Source organism: Sebastes fasciatus, chromosome 7 (genome assembly GCF_043250625.1).
Source record: "Sebastes fasciatus isolate fSebFas1 chromosome 7, fSebFas1.pri, whole genome shotgun sequence".
In the NCBI taxonomy this organism is placed as follows: domain Eukaryota; kingdom Metazoa; phylum Chordata; class Actinopteri; order Perciformes; family Sebastidae; genus Sebastes; species Sebastes fasciatus.
The window spans coordinates 15,745,136-15,768,990 of NC_133801.1; the positions used below are offsets into that span (position 1 = coordinate 15,745,136).

A 23,855-nucleotide genomic window follows, 5' to 3' on the forward strand; every position below is an offset into this window, starting at 1 on the left:
TGGATGTTGGGTTTAGTTATAGGCTGCAGGCAGAAAACCCTTCTGTCGCCTCACCAAAAACTCAACAGATCAGCAATCTAGATTTTCTTTTTTTCATTTGAAACACTTTCTCTTTTTCTGCTTTATTTCTTTCTTTCTTTCTTTCAAACATGCATGTTCCATATGGGGGAGTGGTGGTGGTCGATAACAAATTTGAGCCCCCTGTTAGACTAAATGCTGTCAAGCTTTACAGAGGGAGAGCCACGAATTAGTAGTGCGCGTAAACACGCACGCACACTCACGCGGATCCATTTTTTGGTGTTGCTTTCCTCCCAAATGAACCCGATAAAGGCTTCTCAATAGGTTGCAACTATAAGATTCAGTGTTACAGCAAGTTGGAGACGGCAGACAGGGGAGGGAAAAGTGGGAGATGGAGAGGAGGAGAGAGAGAAACAAACCATCTCAGAGAAAGAGAGAGAGGAGAAGAGGGTGGGGAAGAGAGAGAGAGAGAGAGAGAGAGAGAGGAGAAGCAGAGGGTGAGAGAGAGGGAGGAAAAGAAGAAGAAGATGAGAGAGAGAGAGAGGAGAAGAAGAGGATGGGAGAGAGAGAGAGAGAAACAAACAAACCATCTCAGTGAGTGAGTGAGTGAGTGAGAGAAAGAGAGAGAGGAGAAGAAGAGGGTGGGTGAGAGAGAGATAGAGAGAGAGAGAGAGAGAGAGAGAGAGAAACAAACCATCTCAGTGAGAGAGAGAGAGAGAGAGAGAGAGAGAGAGAGAGGAGAAGAAGAGGGTGAGAGAGAGAGAGAGAGAGAGAGAGGAGAAGAAGAGGGTGGGTGAGAGAGAGAGAGAGAGAGAGAGAGAAACAAACCATCTCAGTGAGAGAGAGAGAGAGAGAGAGAGAGGAGAAGAGGGTGGGTGAGAGAGAGAGAGAGAGAGAGAGAGAGAGAGAGAGAGAAACAGTGCGCGCATGTCCAGTTCTTCCAGCAGGCTGCTCTCTCAGCTCTCCAATCATTCTAGCGAGTTTCCCCACTCTCAATTCTCTCTTTCTCTCTCTCCCCGTCTGTATCCTCCATGTGCACCGGACACGCAGCTCTCCTCTGAGCGGACACTTGCAGGAGAAGAACCACCATGGAATAGGAATAGGAATACCGCTGGACAAAACGGGGGAAAAACCTCTCTCTCTCTCTCATCTTTCTTCTTTTCCCCCCTTTTTCTGACGCCTTTTTCTCTCTCGCGTCTCTCTCCTCTCCTCCTGTCCTCTCTCTCTCTATCTCCCGATGTCTCTCAACAGTTTCTGAAGGGATTGAAGGAAGGAAAAATGAGGATTATTATTTTGTCTTGGCACTTTCTCGGGGTGTATTCCGCCCTTTGGGGGCTGGCGACGGGGGCTTTCCCCAGCTCAGTGCAGATAGGTGAGTTGGAGGATTACTGGATTTACGCACGGCCACTCAGAGCTGACACACTACACTGAATAGCAGTGGCTTTTAGGACCCTCCAAAACACAAAATCAATGTAAAAACTCCAGGAATTTACTGCAGAAGCACATTTCCTCCTTGTGCATCTCTTGTCTTTTATCCAGAATATGTTTGTGGGTTAAAGGGAGATTGGTGCGTCTTCACTGCTGTGACTCATATATGGTTTATAAATGCACACTTTGACTCTGTCCATCCTTTTGCGTGTATTTTAAAGGCTGTTCTGGGCTCATGAATGTTTCAGGGAGCTTTGTTCCCTTCTAGTCTTCTTCACTGTTTAGACACTGCAGTATCTCTCTCTCTCTCTCTCTCTCTCTCTCTCTCTCTCTCTCTCTCTCTCTCTCTCTCTCTGCCCTTTTCCAGTTACCCTCCTGTCAGTGCAGAGGAAGCCTGTCTTTCAACCTGCCTTATAGATCAGAGATAAAGTTAACCATCATTGGTTTACTTCAGTGCAAACAGACCACACATGCATGGAAACCCCCTCTCTCTCTCTCACACACACACACACACACACACACACACACACACACACACACACATTGGTACAGGCATGTGTGTGATAATGAATTCACTGCATCACTCCGTGTGGGGGGCAGCTGGGAGGTCCTATAATGAGATTCGGCTCCTTGACTCTGTCTTCCTACAGCTGCCAATAAACTTAATACGCTAAATATTTTCTGCTTGGCACACACACGCACACACACGCACACCCACACACACACACACACACACATACATATTTGCACAGGTTTTCGACCATGCATGTGTGCATGCACAGTATGCCTAGTAGGTCCTATAAAAATGCACACATGCTGTATCCTGTGCACACTGCTACAAATAGGCATTCACATACATACACAGCGTGCAGGTAAACACTTTTATACAGGAAAAGCATACATGTGCACACACAGTGAACACACATGCATGCACACACACACTGTGTAAAGCATATGTGATCGTACAGAAGCACACACATGCCTTCCCTCCCATTGACGTCCTCCTTAAACACTCAAATATACATGCATATGATCATTCACTCGGCTCTCCAGCGCTTCACTTTAGGAGTCATTTGCATATCTCTGCATTGCACACAAGTGTGTAATGTCAGTGGAAGCACAGAGCCGTTTCTTTTTGCATGTGTATGTGTCAGAGAGACAGACACAGATGAATTAATTTGTGAATTTTCTTGGAATAACTGGTGCAGTAAGGTGTCATGTTGGGACATATTGATACTCCCCATGTAGTGGAAGTGTGTGTATGAATATGTGTGTGCTCTAAGGTGGAATTCTAACCTAAAAGCATGTTTATTTTTTTCCGTTGGACAATTCACTTAAGATGTGTAATCATACACAGGATATTAAACCAAATGAGTTATTCTGTTAATGCATAGATGTGTTCTCTGTGTGTTTAGTGTCCTGCTTTGTGATCTATACTAAGGGGCATAACAAGAAACACAGACAAAGACAAAGGGAAGATAATACAAACTTGAAGCGTGAATGAGACAAACACACACATAAGTGACATGTTATGTGGTGACGATTGCTTGGTTCAATACGCTCTGTCTCCCAACTCCTCCCCTGTCATCTTTCTTCCCTCCCTCCCTCCCTCCTCTCTCTGTCTGTCTCCCGATGCGATGTCAAGGCTTCGCAGTCTGCCACTGATGCGTCTGATTCAGTTCAACTTCACAGTCACATCACTTTATTTCAGTTCAGTTCAACCCACTCTGTGAAGCAATGTAGAACTAATGTATGGGATTAGCATATCAAACAAATGTATATTAGTATATCACTGATATCCACAGCAATACAGCAAGTTCTATTCAGGTACTGCAAATATTAGACACAGAAGATGACCCTTAATTATTCACAGAGACAAAACATTAAGTAATAATATGACAATATCCCTCTTTCTCAACGTTTGCATTTCTCATGGTGCTACTTCAATTTCAGCTTTAAATCTTCCCAGAATACCGCCTCAAGCTCTTTGTATTGTTTCATCAATACATTGATTTTAGCTCCGTTAAGGTTATACTATCTTCTCTGACTAGGCCATGGTTAATATGTGTGGATTATGTTACATGTTGCCAGTTAATTCAGTTTTCCCCTCCATTTTGCCAATGGCAAGTATACAGTATGCCTCTATATTGCGTTTGGTCCCTTTTCAGTTAATTCCAGCAGTTATTGGCGTTTAGATTACAGTATCAGTATCATTCATCAGTTTCAGGTGATGGAAAATGTTTCAAAGGATCACATGACTCCTAAATTAGTAGAGGTTTTTCTTAATTTCAAGCAGAGGAGTCCACCTCAACTCTATCTCGCTATTTTGTTGGGACTTAATGGGGAACACCACCAAAATTAAGAAATTCCAATATGTTATTTACATGGCCTAGGACAGTTCAATCAATATTTGTGAACATGAGCTACTCTCTCTCAAAGCCAGAAACCAGAGAAGTAAGTCTCACACATGTGATGTCATAATGTATAAAGTCTACAGCTGCTCCATAGGCATTGAATAGGAGACTGACTTTTGGTTTTATACCAAAATGAGCTTTACTCTACTGCTGTGTTCTCAGTTGTGAAACAGAAAATGTACCCATATACTCAGGACATTTCTCTGGGTGCCCTCAGTGCTATAACATCTTTCCCAATTCATCGTCTATGGAGCAGCTCCACACTTTATACCCCATGACATCACATTTGAGTTTAGTTTTTGGATTTGGAAGAGAGTTGTTCAAGTTTACTAATGTTTTTGGACTGTCCCTAGGAATAACATGTATGAACTTTAAAAAATGAGCATAGTTCCCCTTTAATACTGTCAGCTTCACTGTTTCTTATCATCACTTCTCCCCTCTAATTCTCATTTTGTCAGATGGGCCATATTGAGGGATACTTTCATTTCTAAAGGCCAACTGACACTTAGCACTCGCCCCCATCTCCCTTTCTTTTTGCATGGCCTATGCTCCTCCTTTATTTAGCTGACACTGTCTGGCCTTCCTCCTCTGTTTTCCTTTATACCCTCTCCAACTCATTATCTCTTTGACTGCCTTCCTGTCGGCTTAGTTGTCTCTCTTTTCTTCTCCTCTCCCGTTCTGTCTTTCCGATTCCATCAATGAAATGCGCAGTGTGGGTATCTGTACGCGTGCTTTTATGAATGTGTATGTGTGAGTGTAGATGTGCTGAAAGACAAATTACCTTTTGTATAACAAAGCTAATGAAGATCTTGGCTTTCTTCTCTCTCTCCCCTCTTCTGTTTTCTCTGCCCTCCCCTTCCCCATCTATCTTCCTCTCCCCACATTACTATCCTTCTTCCTGTCTCTCTCCCCCTCTCTGACCACACTCCCATCCGACCCCTCTCCGCCTTACAATGACTCACTTCCTTTCCATGCCATCACACTCTTCTTTTTTCTCTGCCCCGTCTCTTTGTCCCTCTCTCTAGGTGGGTTGTTCATTAGGAATACTGATCAGGAGTATACAGCGTTTCGACTAGCCATCTTCCTACACAACACCAGCCCTAATGCTACGGAAGCTCCCTTTAACCTGGTCCCACATGTCGACAACATAGAGACCGCCAACAGCTTCGCCGTCACCAATGCATGTAAGTAATTAAACGTGTGTGACTGAGAATGAGGCTCAAACACTCTTTTTTCTCCATCTCTCTCTGAGCTCTCTTGCTCTCTTTATGTTCTCTGTTCAGTCTCTCTTCTCACCATACTGTTGGATAAAGATTGGTTTAATTAGGAACTTGAGTTGTTTAAAGGATCAGACCGCAACTTCATTGGACGAGTGGTCTGTGGTGGACATGGCTTTTCTGCAACAGATGCTGAACAAATGCAATTTTGAAATGTTGATTTTGGACACTGTGAAGTGCATTTTGAATCCAAATTTCTTACTGCAAGGCATTTTGAGTTGATGTTGGTGGTTAACTTAGCCAACAATTAAGGCCAATACCGTTTTTAAATCATACTTTTGCTCCTCTATATGTTATTCACATCTATTCCCACTTGCACTATCAATCCCATCTGCAAAAACAGGTAACATTACCCATCACGATTACAGCTTATTACAGCTTTAAAATTAGTCCCGGATGAGTTGTAGACAGTGGTGAAAATGGGTCCTTTGTGTTCAGAACAGAGGGGAACAGTTGGTACCTGTGTCCTCTGTGATCTTTTGAAGGATGACAGCTAATCTTTCACCATCCCTTTCTGTTCTCCGTGAGCTGAGATCTAATCCCTCACACTTCCTCTCGACCTGGAGTCAGGAAAGAAAGAGAGAGTTTGTAATGTTTGATAGTGTTGGTGTTAACAAGGCTATGTGGAAAGCCTACAGTTCAGAAGTGCTCAGCGTGCTACAGGTGTCTGTACTGTATGTGTGTCTGAAATATTACAAATACAAGCGTATTCATATGTCATGTCATAAAAACTTATTTAAAATAGTTCTCAGTGTCTCAAAAACATTTCAAAGGCAAAATAAGAAGGATCCTCTGGTTCTGGCCCTTTAATACGATGTTGACCATAAAGCCAGTGCTGGACATTTGGCGTATTTTACGATGGACATTTGTGTGTTTTGAGGTAGAAATGAAATAATGAAAGAATGAGATTAACCAAACATGACATGCTGGAACATTTTTTGTAAAAACACAATGTTAAGTTGAAATTGCGCTTATTTGCTCAACAGCTTGGCTGTCATCCCACACTTTTGCTTTGCCATTTTCCTGCTCCTCTCTGCACCCCTAGCGTGTATTTATTCACAATAATTATCACTTTTTTTCATACAAACATGTCATTGGCAGGTGGAAGTTTAATTTCATTCATTTAATCTTTCTGGCCTCTTGGAGTGCCAGTTGCCAAAGCATTGCAGTTAACTGAAAATGATCTGATCATATATAGTCATCACAAAAAAAAAGATTATAGTCATCATCATTGTTATTGTTTGCCAGGAACGTGAGATAAGTAAGGACTACTTGATGGATTTGCTTACTCTAGATTTTTGCTTACAGCGTCAGAGCTTTGCTGTGGCTCTCTGCATGTATTTGCATGACGGAAGAAGTTTGGTTATTTGTTTTCTGACATCTGCTGAGTGACACTGATTTATTTACCTGACCCAAAAGGGCAGACACTTTCAAAAAAATACTTGACAGGTGATTGGATGAACCATCTGTCAATCAAGTTAACGAAAGCGAAATTAACTGAAGGCAAAAACATCGGCGTATTTTGCCGTATTTTGCTTTTCTTTCAGAAATATTCTCCAGTTCTGATATAACTGATTCTATTGCAACATCCACGCTAACCTCTTAGGGACCCGCCATTGCTTTTTTGAACAAACAATCGCCTCTATGTGTCGCGTCTCACACACCTAATCCATGGTCGTAGCGGCCAGTATCTCAGTTACGCTGATTGGTCTATGATCTGGCTTGCCGGCCATAAACACATTACTTTAAGCCTGACAAAATGGATTTACGTGTGACATTTGGTCTCGCGATTCTCGTGGGATCCTGTGACATCACGAGAATCCAGCTGCCGTGCAAGGTTACAGTCTATGCCACGCTGATCTAAATGCCTTTTAATGTTGTCAGGTGCATCTCTGTGTGCTTGTGAGTGTTTGCCCTTTTGAGATGAGAACAAATGTCTAAAGGATACCCTTTGTGTAATTCTCTTGCTCATCTGTCTTCTGGTAGGACATTTTCATGTCAGTGCATGAGAGGGTTTAAAGGTTCTGTTGTTACTTCGCACAATCACAGTTAGTTAGTTTAGTTATTTGCACACACAATAATTAAGAGCAGTGATGCTGAGCAGTGTGTGGTGGTTATGTTGATTAAAGAGAAAAGGATGATAATTTGAAAATCGGCTCCATTGTTGCTTTCTGAGCTCTCCTCACTGACTGAATTTCCCTCAAGGGTATCATATCATATCCCTTCATTGACACAATCCTATGATGCAAATATCTTATTTTAGGGAAATTTTCAAGTGATTGTACTGTAATGTTTCACCTCCTTATCTCATTAAACTTTAACAAATCGACCACTGGGGCTGTTAACTAGGCAGGGCGAACACAATCAATACGGTATAATACAACAATACAGTACTCCTCCTTGTGATGTAATATCATTGTGTTGTTTAACAAGATTTTTTAAATAACTTCAAATTGTGAATGATTGCTACTGAAAATGGCAAATAAATAATTCTCAAAGGAGTGCTTCAAAGTCTGAAAGATTTTGAATATCATCTAGCAATTGATCTGTGTTGTTTGTCTGTGTTGTGTTACGCATGAGTAAAATAAGTTTTGACATTTTATATCCCTGGAAGGTATTATTGTGGGATTTAACTGCAGCCAAATGCAAGTCACATAGAATCATAAATCAAAATGTATTTCATTTGTTTGTCTCCTGCCACCTGTATTGCAGCTCCACATGAATGAACAGACTAGTTAATACAACCTACATTGATTGGAAAATTAATAGTCCATCTACTACCTCCCACCCACAACATGCTGCATCTATTTCAGTTCACTGTTTAGCTGTGTGAGTGGGAAGGCACACATTGAATACTCATCAGGTGGCTTTCTTATAATGTAAGGGGAGGGGTATGAATTTCATAAATAATGAGTAAAGGGGCTTTGCTGAAGGGAAAAGATTGGGCACAATCAGTTCTGAATGTACAATATGTATGCAAGCACTGAAGCCAGACAAGCTGAGGTATGTTACAGTGGGTGCTAGAAACCTTATACTACTATACCTACTGTATCCACTTAAACCCCAATGACCTTCCAGTGAGTTAGTTATAACAACGTTCATGCTGTGAGTCAAACATAAACCCAGAGGACTTTATTTTAAATCCTAGTAGATATCCTAAAGCTGAAATATCAAATGAATCGGGCTAAATTTAGTGTAAAATGATGCACAAGACATCTAGAATATTAATTAATTATTAATATCCGTTTGACAGAATGGTGCAGCTGTAATACTGCCAGATAGTGTGGAAATCGTTTTCCTATTTACTTAAGGGGAAATAAAATTGGAAAATTGTAGTATAAATAGATAATAACTTTATTGATCCCGAGGGAAATTCAAGATGTATGATAATATGTAGGATAAGGCCAGAGATATTTTTATTATTGTCGACAAATCCCATTAAAAAAATAAAACCAACAATGAATCTATCCTCCTAACAATTTCTATTTGTCCGAAAACTATTAACAAGACTAACTTTGCTAACAGATCACTAAAGCTAATACAATGAATCCTTAGGACGACATGAATGTCTGTATCAAATGTTGTGGCAATCCATCCAATAGTTAAAGAGACATTTCACCTTGAACCGAAAATATAAACCTCATAGTGGGGCTAGAGGAAAAGTCGATTGATGAGATTGATATCTTTACCTCATTTTATAGTTTTCCATCTTAAAAGGCAGAATAAGTAGGATTTTTCAGTTGCGGTTTGTAAACACAACATTCAAAGTTGGCCACTCCTCCCCGGCTCAATAACACCCTATAACACCTATTGCATGCCCCCTATGATCACGGTTAGGGTTACAGTGCTCCCTAGAGGGTGAAAGCCAACCCCAGATTCACTCTTGTTTTGGAACGAACTTTGTCCACTTTGCGTTTAGCCTCGCTATAGTTGCGTTTTCTTTTTGGCGCTGTGTCCTCCGTGTTCTTAGCTTCCTCTTGGATGTGTGGTTATGATCTGGCACTGGTCGCTACGCTTTTATAGAGGTTGACGCCTAGAAACACAGCAAAATAAGAAAGTACAGGCACATCAAACACATCAACAAGCCATACTATTGCACTGTTTGACATGTTCCTTCATTGCCATGAACACGTTTAATGTGGTTTATTTTGAGTCAATCCCACATACAGTGGTGCTCTGACTAATCGCTGTATTCACCAATATACCAATGTGTATTCATTCGTGGCTGAAAATAGTCCCCAACAAATTCATAATTTATTCCTGTTTGAGTAAAGTTTGCTAAAAGCTACAGGGCCCAGCTGTTTGAGGACATAAAGAAGCCAATCTGAAAATTGAACTATATATTTATGACCCAAATTTTAAAGATTTATGTCTTCAGTTGAAACAAATGGGCTTAGGGCTCAGAGCCATAAACAGGCGAGGACAGTCGGACAGTTTTGGTCTTTTCATGGGACTTGTTAACAAAATTATCTAGTAGAATAACGCCAGCTTTATCCTTTAAGGGATTTATATTTCTTCTCTCTTCTGTGTTTTACTAAAATAAGATTTCCTTTATTTAACTCTGCGTTTCTGCTCAGCTATCAACTCTCTTGCTGTTTGTTTTCCTCTCTTACTTGTTTGTCTCTTTCCAGTTCCCTTTCCAGAGTTTGTCTCTGTTTACCTATCATCTACCTTTATATTATAGATGTACAGACACACCTCTCCACATCTTTGTTTTTGCGACATAGTTGACACCAAACCAGAGCAAGCTTTCTGGGAACCACCCTTTCTGAAAGTTTTACAGCACTGAAAACATTATGGCAGAAACAACTTCCTAGGGACTTGTTAGGAATCTGTGAGGTCAATATACAGTATATACACTATCTGGTATTTCTTGCTCTCTGAGTTCCACCTGTCACATATTTAGGTTCATCTTAGTTTGGAGAACCGCTGAACACCTTTCAAGGTGAGTGCTCTGGAACCATGGTGCAGCATGATACTCAGCCACTTGAGTTTAGCAATTTGCGTCAAAATTAGGTTTTGTTAAAGGTAAAGATATAGAGGATTAATGTCTACCTGAGCAGAGAATGAAGTTTGTTCTCCCTCTGTGTGTGTTGTAATCCCAGCCTCTCCTCGCTTTGTTAACATAGCTGGGTCGGTTGCGGGTGCTTTTAGTGCACGTTGGTGCATGTGAGCGTTCCTCATCGGCTAGTTCACGGCCGCCATTCTACACTGTTCTGCACGGCGGTTACGGCTGATAACGCCGTCGCTGCGGAACCGTGGCACCCACCCTCCGCTTCCCGCTCAGGTATACATTTTCAGCACTGTTGGCACCGTTAGCTGCGAGCCGCTGGCTAAGCCGTCGCCATCTTGAGAGCACGTTTAAGTAATTGTAAAACACTCAATTTCACTCATGAGGCATTGGGCCATAGGAGGAGGAGTGTTTGGGAAATGAACCTCTTATATGTGAACCGTCTGCTCTCTTTCCGCAGGCTACACATAACAAGCGTAACCCCTTCTCTCTGTCTCTGTCTCTTTCTGTCTCTCTTTCTTGCCCACTTGCCTTCTCACTTGTTCTCTCATTCTCCTCTCTGGTACTCCACCCCGACCCCCCGCCTTGTCTCCCCATCTCCTCAGATTCTCTCTCTCTTCCTCTGCTCTTTTATTCTTCGTCATGTTTTGCCGTCTCTCCCCTCTCCACAGGCGTGGTGAATGGATCTCTAAATTAATCCATGACTCTTGCTCCGGGTGGTGAGCGACGCTTCGAATTAGAATGGGGAATTCTGCCTCTGACCTTGGCTACTTCCTCTCTATTCTAGTATTCAGGAAGCGTGAACGGATCATAAAAATCCCCGGTCCCCATCGTTTTCCATATTCACCGAGGAATACAACCCACTTTCTTGTTCCAGGGTCACACATTCACATATCCTCTTCTGCTGTCAATCTTTCTTTGTTATTTTCCTGCATGCACATGCATACCCGTGTGGATGTCTCTTTTGTAGTATTCGCTTAGATGCAAACACAGCGAAGAGAAAGTCAGACATAAAAACACACCTACACAGATATGTGTGTGTGTGTGTGTGTGTGTGTGTATTTATGATGTGTCTCAGCCAGAGCAGCACACTATTCCACTGGGCTCCTCACCAATGCGTCTCTATTCACTGCCTCATAGAAAATAATGCACATGGATTAGCATGACCAAAAGCCGCAGTGAATGTGTGTGTGTGTGGTGACATTTCTGTCCATACTGAAGGCATGTGTGCAAACCTGTGTGTCGCTGAGGTGCATGAGCACACATATGAATGTGACAGTGTGTGTGTGTGCTGTGAAAGAAAGCCGCTGAGACAGAGCGTGATGAAGATGGACAGAAAGTGATAAGGTGAATTAGGGACGGAGGAGAAAGAAATGGAGAGGAAAGGATTTGTAACAAAGAGGTGGTTATGCTTGGTTTGTGGTGCCAGAGCTGAGAGACACAATGACGTGCTGCCACGGCAGTAAATGTGATTCTTGATATGTCGGATAATATTTCCCTTTTAAATCAGTTTCATGTCCACTAAGACAAATGATAAATGACTGTATTGTATTGTGTACCTACTGTACAGCGATAATGATGATGATGTTTAGTGTGGTGTGGTGGTTTGGGTGGTTGATTATTGCGCTGATGCATATCCTCATTTATCATCTAGAGTTAATATAGATTGCACTTATAGTGAATCATTCGCAAATCAATACAGTTTATGTTTTATTGACTGCCGCAGATTGCATTTACATGCAGGCTGCACCTGATTGTCTTTGCAGCCAAACTGTCGGAGTCAGAATCTCCTTGAGGTGTCAGTCTTGTTTTGTCCCTCTGTTGTGCCTGAGTTGAGGACAAAATTAATTCATTTAGAGATGTGAAGGAGACAAGGCTTTTAAATTAGGGATGGTAGATAGACCGTCTTCATATCATCAATTACTGTATTTGCATTAATATAACATTCTAATGAAATATTACACTTCACCTCGATGTAATCTTGGCTCCCATGTTGACTGCTGACATTCAGCACTCTTAGAATACATCTGTGATCTTCACACACTTCAGGACCAGGACCTGGGTCATTTCAAAACATTGTTGATAAAGTGTTATTAGTTGGCAATCGGAGTGTGAGTCCGTCAGGGTGGTTTTGATCGAATCTGTAAACTCTGCTGAACAATCGAAGAAACACAGCGTGTTTGTTTAACCTGCTGTCACTGTATTTTAAGATATTACTGTTTTCTGCTGTTGATAAAGGTTTGTTGGCACCAGTAATATCTGTAAACCCTAGTAAAACAGGTCAGATAATGTTTGATTTACAGTCCCAGTGTAGCTATGGAAACTAGCACACGGCCACATAAAAATGTAACTAAGCTTCAGGTCTATGGCAGCTACCAGGAGATACCACATGAGGACCGTGAGGTGTGTTTTCATCTGCATGTTTGTGACGCTGATAGAGACTGTTCATAGCAAAGACAACATTAAGAAAGTTGATGAAAATAGGGCTGCAACTAACGATTATTTTCATTTTTGAATAATCTAGTGATTATTTTCTTGATTAATTGATCAGTTGTTTGGTCTATAAAATGTCAGAAAATGGTGAAAAATGTTGATCAGTGTTTCCCAAAGCCCAAGATGATTTCCTCAAATGTCAAAGATATTCAGTTTACTGTCATAGAGGAGTAAAGAAACCAGAAAATATTCACATTTCAGAAGCTGAAATAAGAGAATTTTGACTTTTTTTTTCTTAAAAAATACTCAAACCGATTATCAAAATAGTAGGCGATTACTTTAATAGTTGACAACTAACTGATTAATCAATTAAACGTTGCAGCTCTAGAAGACAGACTTTGTTGTTGTCTCATTTTCAGTAACACATATCCAACGAAACCATCTACACTGCAAACCTTCTGCTCACCGCAATCGTTGGTCAATATGAATGAACGGAATCACACTAAACTAAATATTGTTAAAACATACCTGGATGTAACTCCAGTTCTATGGATAGTATATGGATACCCTACTTCTTATCACAAAGTAAATAAACAAAGTGTAAGTAACGTTAATGTGGGGAATTAAAGCCGATATGGCCTGATCACGCACAATACATGCAGTACAGAGTGTTGCAGTGGGGCTATAAACGGGTGAATCTGTCAAAAGATAAGGTATGTACAGCGGGACTCCCATTAACCCCTTGAATCCACTATGAATCTAGCTTCCTACTTTTTAGACTCTAACATTATCAGAGGAATTTGTATAGTCAAATGATTTTCAGTAGCTTTACAGTTATTGCAAGTGTAAATCTAAAAGCTAGCCCAACTTTTCAGTTGCTCTCCAATCGCAGTTCGAGCTTGGTTGACATTGTTTTCGACAGCTCTTGCTGTCGCTTTTCAGGAGCTTGTTTCCAGCATTTCTTAGCACCTTCCTGGTCATTAAAGATGCCAAGTGGAAACACACCCTTCAGTCTGTATTCCCGTGTTGACAAGACAATGACTGCATCTTATTAATTGAAAGGGTGTTAATACAATGATGACCATAGGGGACAGACATGTAGACTAAACACATGCACACATTTTCAAGAGTTCATCAGTGTCACTCTACATGTCCAGACTTGGCTTTGATTAAATAGACTCCTGTAGACACATTGCTACAACTCAGCACCTACACACACAAGCACAAATACAATGTTTTACAGTCTCTCTCTCTGACACCAATATACACATTGATTTGCAATCCCTGTCCGTATATTTCCATCTTCCTCACGTACAACAATTCTCCGTGCCTTTTCCTTGCTCACTTCTTTCATTAAATAGCCCAGTCGTCTTGTAGATGATTTGATACGCTCAATAATAGCACCGAACCATCATCTTTATTGGTGACGTTTTGCATGGTTATATGTCTTCTTAATGGCCACACTGGGGGAAATAGAGTGAAATGATATCTGAAGCCCTGGCAGGGCAAGGAGATTTATTTTGCAGCAAGCCTTCGTTTATTCATGTTACTGGCATACTGAAAGCGCAGGATGACTCTGACGGTGCCCTAAATGCTTTTCCTGGCATCAAGACACATTATCGGTTCAGTGCTAATAGCGTGGCAATAATGGATTTCATTCAAACTTCTCCCATTTACAGGTGCCTTTAGAGGAGCATTATTTTCTTAGTCACCAGCCACTAATTTACATGCATTATATGTTCCTATTTAGTCCTGAGTTGAAGTCAGTTTTTGTTAAAGGAATAGTGATAATGAAACAGTAGTAATGAGCAAAAATACATTGCAGCTCAGTTGTTAATGTGCTTCGCATACTGTACTTCTATAACATCATCAGTACCAAGCCTGCAAGCTCTACAGATGGCAACTCTACTGATCGAGAGGTTCAAAGATGCCTCTTGAATTAGATGGCTCTGATTTCATCTAATCAACTACATTTGACAGAAGTTATAGAAGCAGTATGTGCATATATTTGCATTAACAAGCTGACTGCTTGAGGACCACAAGTTTCACAAAGGAGTTCATCTAAATTGCACTAGACGTTCGTAGTTATGAATTTAGTAAGAGTTGCTAAGATGAGCAAAAATGAGACGTTATGGAGGTAAATAGCAAACTTCTGGGATTCCTGCTAAGTTTTGAAATCAGTCTGACTACCTCTAACTTTTCACATGGTTAAGAGCTGTGCCGTGTCTCAAATTGGATACTTCCGTTAGTACACTTCCATGTAGTACACTGTGCACACTATGTACTTACAGCTGTTGTGCACTCACCTGAAGCTCGGTAGATCCGCTAGTGATAGTCACCACAGACATCACGCCGTATTGGCAGTAATTCAATTTAGACGGATAAATTAACCCAATAATGGCTGATATCCGACTACAGTAGGCCTATAGTGGTACTTAGTGAAAGAAACACATATATTACTTGAATTTGTTTAGTTTGGTGTTCGCCGTTTCAATCACAACTGCTGCAACTTCCTCACCCAACATTTTCACAAGTTTGAAATAGGTTAGTGGCCCCTCCCCTCCCGCTATGTAGCAAAAATGGCGATCGTTGAGGGTAAGAAGTGTCCAGCGTTTCACACTCAACGTGACCGTTTTGAGTATAACATCGGGGTAATACATTTTGCCATACTTCTCAGTGTGAACGCACTTCTGCACTCAAAGTAGCAAGTGTAAATACGGAAGTACGAGAATTGCGACACAGCACTGGTTTTTCATGTTAAACTGCTTCATAAATTACTGACAGACACTGACACAGTCAATGACACAGACATTGTTTTTAGCATGTGCTTATAATCAAAAATATAATAAGCACATTGTTTTAGGAGTAGCATGGTTGAGATGTAAAGGGGAAAATGTCATGTGTTTCATTCCCCGCTGCTGCATTACAAATTAAGGGAATAAGACACACTAGTTGTGCGAACTACATACAGTATCTTAACCATGTTAGTGAACCCCACTTGGTGAATGGTCATGTACTTGTATGCCTCCGTGCCGGTGACAGCTGTAGCCAGAGGCATTATGTTTTTGGGTTGTCCGTCCGAACCCATTCTCATGAATGCGATATCTCAGGAACGCCTGGAGGGAATTTCTTAGAATTTGTCACAAATGTCCATTTAGATTCAAAGATGAACTGATTATCCTTTGGTGGTCAGACGTCAAGGTCACTGTGACCTCACAAAACACATTTTCAGCCATAACTCAAGAATTTATATACTATTACAGTATGACAATTTTACACAAAAGTCTAACAGGATAAAATGATGAAATTATGACATTTTGGATGTAAACTGCAACTTGAGTGGTTTGTGGAGGCATACAACCGTGAGGCGGTAATTCTAGTTAACGGTATTCATTGATATTTTTAGTGTATTTCAAGAGCTTGCAAACCTTTTCATCTTCTGATCCAGTGACGGCCAAATGCTGAACTGTGTGTGTGTGTGTGTGTGTGTCTGTGTGTGTGCATGGTGGCTCATGTGGAGTGCTGTAAGTGCTCCCTGAAGAATCGCTCTGTTGCATCATTTTATTCCAGCGTCAGCAGTAATGACCAAACAGCAAGCAATATTATTAGACCATGCAGCATGTCCCAATGAATCCGCACATTTGCTCCAGGTGATCTGATTTCATTTAGTGGTACAATAAAACAGACTGTTTCTCAGTGTGTCTCACTTCTTTCATTAAAAAGTCTATTGCCGTGGAATAAAACTGACATCTCAATGCACTGGCAATAGTGAGAGGGTTTTTTAAGGGCAGTAAAAGTTATTTCCTCCACAGATAGTGCTGAAGGCTAAGGTTCACAGGAAACATTAGACTCAACAATTATGACAAACGGTGTTTTTTAGTGTAGTTTTTGTTCTTTATTGCCAATTATGCAAGATTAGATCCTGATGGGCAGGTTGGCACCTTGCATGGCAGCCTCGGCATCAGTGTATGTGAATGTGTGGGTGAATGCTGACATGTAGTGTAAAGCGCTTTGAGTGGTCGGAAGACCAGAAAGGCGCAATATAAATGCAGTCTATTTGCCATGTTTTCGGTTTGGTCTGTTTGTCTGTTTGTTAGCAGGATTACGGAAAATCTACTGGCCCGATTTTCATGAAACTTGGTAGCATGGGCCAAGGACAAACCCATTAAATGTTGGAACGGATCTGAATCATGGTGCGGATACACAAGTTATTTTTCACTTTCATGAACATTGCAAGATAGGGCATGGCCTTGGCGAAGGTCTGCGCTCTCTGAGTTCGCTTCTAGTCTTAAAGTTGTAATCTCACCCCTGGTTGATTTGGTGACAGTGATAAAAGGGAGAGAGATGGAGGGGAATGACATGCAGCAAAGAATTGCGGGTCGGATTTGAACACCGGGCTGCTGCAGTAAAGACTGCCTTGGTACATGTTCACAAGTTCACCAAAGTTGAACTGCATTTCGAATGCAAAGATATGAATTTGCTTCGCTACCGGAAGCAAGTGTTTTTTTGCCCCTTGCATAGAATGGAAGTGAACGGTAGGCAAAGTTTAATTTCGCGCATGTGTGATTGTGCCTTTACAGTGAGTCCAAGTTGCTCAGACTGATAACATCGACATGAATGTGTCTCAAGACATCTTAGGACATTTCACTGTAGATTTCAAAGCGATGGTGATATAACTGAGGGTGTATATATTATGAATATTTCTATCAAAAAATCTGATTTGCGATTTTTGAAAGGAAAGGCTTTGAAATAGAACTTTGACTCTGTGGTAAAGCCAACATAAGCAGCTATGGTACTAAAATGTTATGAGTTTTTAAAGACCAATAACATCACAAACATTTTCAGACCTTAAGATGTCAGCTGGCAATATTTTGCATTAATTCATTTCATTGAATGTAGATCTGACGCTTGGCGCACAAAAGGTTTTAATTCTTAGGGGTGAAAAAAAAGCATATGAAACAGCATTTAGGGAATAATACTGATACTAAAGCTGCATTGATATTAATGAAATTCTTTTTTGTGGGTCTGCAGTTCCTCGAGGCAAGATGAGACAGAATGAGACAGCCTTGTTGCAGGTTTTACAGACTAGCGAGCCCGAAGCTGGTTGAGTAAAATCCTCCCACAACATGCCGCAGTGTTTTGTCTGGTTCAGCCAAGTGATACTAAAGTAACACTCCGAAAAAAATATTTGAATTTATTTGCTGCGGTCAGATGGGGTACGTCAATCAGAAGGATGGAGGGTTTTTGTGGTGAGATGTGGATATGAATTCAGCACCGCTTGTTTGCTCTAGCCTCGGTAGTAATGAAAAGTGAATAATATTGTTAGACCATGCAGTGTGTCTCAATGAATCGCCACATTCCCTCCAGGTAATCTGACTTCTCTGGGATAAAAGGCAGACTGTGTCTCTTTAACCCACACGCTGACCCACACCTACACACTCGTATACACACAGACACACCGTAAGAGCCTCCTGCTGCTTCTGTCTACCTAATGTGTTTCATTAAGACCTCTATTTTCTCACTGGGCATGATGGCTAATACAGAAGAAAATGTCTGTTTATTCTCTGTTTGTTTTTCACGCTCTGGCGTTTGGAAGATGAAAAGCACGAGAAGAGATGACGGCGGATTTTAAGTGTTACCCATCGACTTAGCAAAACACAGGGGTGTTTATGCTGAATGGAGCCATGTTCGCTGTAATTGTCTGTGACGTCTTTTTGTTGTTCTTCACTCTCTCGGCTTAGCTGCTGTTGTTTTCATGTTCTGATCAAAGGATTTCCGTTCGCGGTCTTTCTTCTCTTTCAGTCCCTCTCACTTTGCTTTTTTACGCTTATAAGCACAAGCATGCACTTGTGCATAATCACAAACACAAACATGGTGCTTTGCTGTTGTCTCATTCTTCTGCCTCTCCTCCTCCATTTCTCACCTTCAATTTCCTTGAGTCACCATTTATCTTTTGTTTTCACCTCGCTTACAGTATTTCCTTCCTCCCTTTCTCTCTCTGCGTCTCGCTCTCACACACCCACACCTCTGTCTGTCATTGCTCTGTCTCATTACTCATTAGCTGTTAAGTGGCTTTTGGTGTGGGACAAAAGCTGTGATGTGCGCGTCGTGGGTTTATTTCAACTCAAACGGACACATCAGCTGCTGAAGCACACACCGAACTACGCCTACACCATCACATCTGTCACCTGCAGGAAATATCTGACACTATGTTTTGTTTTGATTTACCTCCGCCATTGCCACAAAGTAGAACATGGATGATTTCAGTAAATTATATATTGTAAATAGCACTGTTTTACTGTGGTACAGTTGATTTGGACACACACACACACACACACACACACACACACACACAAGAACCCGTCCCCATACCCTAGTGTGTGGTTGTTTCCATGGATTTATGATGTGGATGAAAGGAAGGGCATTAGTTAATATTGATGAGTGCTGCCACTCGGCCCTTCTCACCGAGGCTCACTTAGAGATGAGAGGCATGACCTTTACACACACACACACACACGCACCCACACATAAACATATGCGCCCACACACAAACACTTACCGTCACAAATACACACAAAAAAACCCAACAAAGGTGCAGTACGGTCATGGTTATATATTCCCACTTTGTGCCTTTTAATTGGAGAAACCCAGCATCTGTATGTGTGTGCGTGCATGCAGACACCTGGTCTACTTTTTTTTTTTTAAACCTGTATTTTGCTCGTTTAGAACATTGAGATATTTTACCAAACCTCAAGTGTCAGCCTTCAACCAATCCATCCCAAATGGCCAATTGGTATTCAGCAAGGTTAACAGATTCCCAGGTAACCAGCAGGTAATTCATCACACTAACAAATAGGAAGAGACAGAGTAGGAAGCAAAAAAAGCTATTACGCTGATCAGAGCAGCAGCGGGAAGAGAGAGAAAGTCTCTAATGGAAATAGAGAAAAATAATTAATTATGCACTCTGTGGCGATTATCATGGGGGCTGATACACATACAGTAAAGAGGCAGGAGCTACGAACACATGAGCGTATAGACACACAATCAGCGATGCAGTTGAAGCAAGTCATCTAACCTTTATGCCAGACAGAGAGATGACAGCTGTGTATATTTGGACGCGTTCTTGTTTGTGTGTTTTCTGGCCTTAGAGGTCAATTTCTTTCTGACAGCATTGGTATTTATCTCCTTAAGCTCACTGGTTTACCTGTGTGTGTTCATGTGCATGTGAGCGCGAGCGTGTGTGTGTCCATGTTTCAAAAGTCACGTCACAGTTTGCCCACTCACATTCTGGCTCTTCTTGCTGAGTGCATCAAATAACATGGACACGCACACGCGCACACACACACGCACACACACACACACACACACACACACACACACACACACACACACACACACACATCGATCTGGCCCTTCAGACAGTCACAGTGATGGATGGACCTTTCCTTGCTTCTATTTTTACCCCTGAGCACTCTGTATGTCTGCCTTCTTATCTTCACAAGTATAGAAACATGAAGAAAATCCCCCTATCATCACAATATTAACTAGTCTGTACGTGTGCTGGGAGGATATTGGCGATTCTGCATTTTTTACACACTGGTAGCAGCCCAGCAGGGTTTTTTTTTCCCCTGACTGAGCCACATCTTCCTCATTCAGCCTCCCGACTCTCCTACTTCAGAGACAGAGCTCTGCGTGGAACCACTTGCTGCCTCACAAGGAGGTACCTGAGGAGTTTTTTCCTCCTCTAATCATACAGAAACATGTCAAAGCAAAACACAGTCAGCAGTGATGAAAGGCCAGGTAATACTTTAGAGACAGACTCCCGTGGTGCTTGGATGTGCAGTCTTAACGCTCCAGAATGCGTCTCATTGGGTTTTCACTTCAGCATGTGACTTTAACTGATACTGGAAGTAGATTGTTTTCTGATAATTCCTTAAAGGTACAGTGTGCAGGATTTGGTGACATCTAGTGGTGTGTTTGCAGATTGCAACCAACTGAGTACCCCTCCGTCCACTCCTCCTTTTCCAAGGCTGCGGTAACGTGAGCCGTTGAGTGCAAAATCATGGTAACACCGTTAGCCTCGCTCAGAGGCTATCCTTTAGGCCCAGACACACCAACCCGACATCAAAGAACTAGCGGCGATGAAGGCCACCAATTGCGTCGCCTCACGTTGCCTTTGTCTTGGCCAAAAAGTTGCGCTCGAACACACTGCAAAGATGACAGCCAATAGCCAACCACCACTTACGTTCTGTGCCCGAGTGAGATGAAATAACTCTTCCTACCAGCAAGTCGCGGTAGTCTGTATTTGTCATTGAAAAAGATAAACCAGAAGACCGAGCACAGCAGATATACAAGCCGTTGTTATGATACATACATGAAATAAAGCGGCGTTTGCCGACCATTTTCACACCACTCTCACTCACCAATTAGCTTCATTCTAGATGACCATGTTGTGATAATATCAGTGTATTTGAATGATCAGATGAGATGAAGATTCAAAATGAGTAGAGCCCTCTGTGTTTTTCCTCTTGACTTAACTCGTTTGCTTTCTTTCCTCACGTCCGTTTCTCATCTTGTGCACTGATTTGTTTAAGATGAATAGCCAATCAGAGTGTTTTCTCTCACCGACGGGCGGCGCCGCCGATTCAACATGCTGAATCGGCCGAATAAACTCCGGCATTGTTACTTTTACTTAAGCATCTCAAAAAAAATCTTCCACCACTGGTTATAGTCACCCTGCTTATGATTTGGGTGCTCACTGTTAGTCGTGGGTGCCCGAGCAATCCTTTAACTCTGTGCGTTGTAATCCCAAATGCTATCTTAAACTGGGCTCAAGCTCTTTTTTTTCTGCTGATCCACAAGAGATTTGAAAACATCAATTTGAGGGAAGAGGAAAATCTGTTTGACCCTCTGTAAAATCATGTCCAATATTAATAGAAATATTTCTTCCCAGGCTGTGACATTATCAGCGTCAACACTCGAGGAGGATGCAGCTCTCGATTATTTATAACACACTATGTTCCCTCTCATTGTAAAGCCAATCAAAATAGCATCCAGACAATAAAACCTGATTGGAGACAAATTCAAGTGATGTTCATATAAGTGGAGTGTGCTACCACTTAATTAAACCTGACCCCTACATTATAAAAACAATCCTTTTAAAACCATGTGTGTCAAACAGTCTGTGTGATAATCACAGTGACACATTCTCAATCGTTGTTTCTACAATGACTCACTCCATTTAGAGAGGCATTGAGTTGGGAAATGTAAACGAGCTGAGCATCAACATTACCTCGTGGCAGTGCGGGAAAAAGTTCAAACCAAGGTCAAAGCCTTCCCATCTGGGGCCCTTTTAGTTGGAGGAGTCACCAGAGGGTGCTTACTAAATGGGATCACCAACCGCCTGGAGAACCCCACTGCTGTTGCTTTGTTTTTTTTCCTCTCTAATATCCTGGAGGTAGAGGGCAGTGCTCACTGCCCGCTCCAGAGCAGCGTCTAGACTGTCTCTGTAAATAGCTTATTCTGACAAGAATCATTGTATTCCTAGAAATCTGTCTTTCCTTCTATGTGTCCATCCATCCATCCATCCATCCGTCTGCAGTACATGCTACATTTTAATTTCAGTAGCTAAATGCCGTTCATTAGCAGATATTATTGTCTTTCGACTGAGCAGCTGGATGGAAACACTCCACTCAGAAAGCCTTGATTGCAATCGTTGTCAACGCACAGTTAGTAATTACACATATAGAACTCCCATAGGTAAATGTCAAACTGTGAGAGGGAGTGTGTTTTATGTGCCAAGATAGAGCCCATTACTTTTATGTTAAATTAAGCTCTGCAGTCTTTCTTTCTTTCTTTCTGTAGTGGAGATACACCAAATCCGTTCAACGGATCCCATTCATGTTCTAAGGAGAGCAGGAGATTCGGCCGTGTGTTGACTGGCCATTTGCCATATCTGAATTTGATAATCATGACTCAACCTCAACTTTATGCAAATGGTGTCCGTCCATCGCAAGGCAACAGACTCGCGAAACTTCGATCAAACTGCCAAACTAGGCAGCGCTGATCAAATATGAATCAATATTCTGTTACTGTAATGTCTATTTCTCGCCTAAAATGTTTTCAGAAACATATTGTAGTGTACTGTTTAGCCATAAAATTAAAAAGTTTGTCTCCCAGCTGCCATGTTGAAAACAGTGTGAGCCAAAACCGAGCACTGCCCATTGGCTGGAGCAAACCGGGCCATTTTTGGTTCAGTCACATCTTTCCGTTTGTTGTCAGTCAGTCGGACACTTTCGTCCAGGCTGATACCCCGGACTTTTTATCCAGCACCACCAACATGGTCAAAGTTTTCTCTTATCCAGTAAACTCTTTCAACATCAACCAGATGGATTGGCACAAAATATTGTCCACACATTCATTTTTCCCAGACGATAATGACTTTAGTGATCCCCCCAGACTTGTCCTCTAGCACCAGCATGAGTTTTGGTTTGGTTTAGAAAGACAACTCTGAGATGGGTTGCCATGGAATTTTGGTACAAATATGAATTTCCTCATGAGGATGAATTGATCCAGTGATCCCTTTACTTTCAATCTAGCGCCATCAAGTCAAGCGGTCTAAACTTCGGTTTACATCCGTGCAAAACTTTTTTTAAAAGAAGCTTTATTTGTTAATCAACATAAGGCAAATTTTACACAAGGCAGCTGAAATGTATCCGTCCTCATATCCCTCCTAGATACCGCACCACACACATGCATTTTCAGACTGATGGCATTCCCATCACCCTCAGCTGTATTTTGTGTTTAATGCTAATTAGCAAATCTTAACATGCCGAATGGAGAATATGAACATGATTTGATTTGACTAAACCTCAACATGTTAACATTATTATTGTGAGCATGCTATCATGCCGACATTAGCATTCAGCTCAAAGCACCGCTGTGCCAACTCTGTGATTCTCTCTTTCTTTTTTCTGTCTCATTGTGTTAAAACATACTGACAGACAGAAAGAAGAGGAATATTACCTCAGACAGGTTGTGGTGTTTGTAAGGCAGTAGGTGAGACTAGAAAGGAAAGATTTGGGTCAGGAATGTGTTTCATGTCTGCTGTAGGATGCTGTAGGGGAGGGGCAAGATAGGGTAGGAGAGAGAGGGAGAAGAAAATGAAGAGGAAGGCAACTCTTCATCTCAGCAAGAGATATGGTTAAGAGCTGTGCATGTGTATATGTATTTTATCTAATCACATCTGTGTCCTTGGTGAAAAGCGAGGAGATA

The 23,855-nt window shown here is 41.6% G+C and overlaps 1 protein-coding gene across 6 annotated transcripts in view; it reads left to right on the top strand.

Moving 5' to 3' along the window:
* The first annotated feature begins 873 nt into the window (after nucleotides 1-873).
* gria4a (glutamate receptor, ionotropic, AMPA 4a) overlaps nucleotides 874-23,855 on the top strand; it is a 114,609-nt gene continuing 91,627 nt past the window's right edge. For 3 of the 6 annotated variants that reach the window (XM_074641858.1, XM_074641861.1, XM_074641860.1), the window contains exons 1-2: nucleotides 875-1,390; nucleotides 4,886-5,044. In XM_074641858.1, the coding sequence (XP_074497959.1) occupies nucleotides 946-1,390; nucleotides 4,886-5,044 (604 nt within the window). In that variant the 5' untranslated portion in view covers nucleotides 875-945. Of the gene's footprint in view, nucleotides 1,391-4,885; nucleotides 5,045-23,855 lie in introns of all 6 variants that reach the window. The other 3 variants (XM_074641857.1, XM_074641859.1, XM_074641862.1) reach the window with 2 other exon arrangements.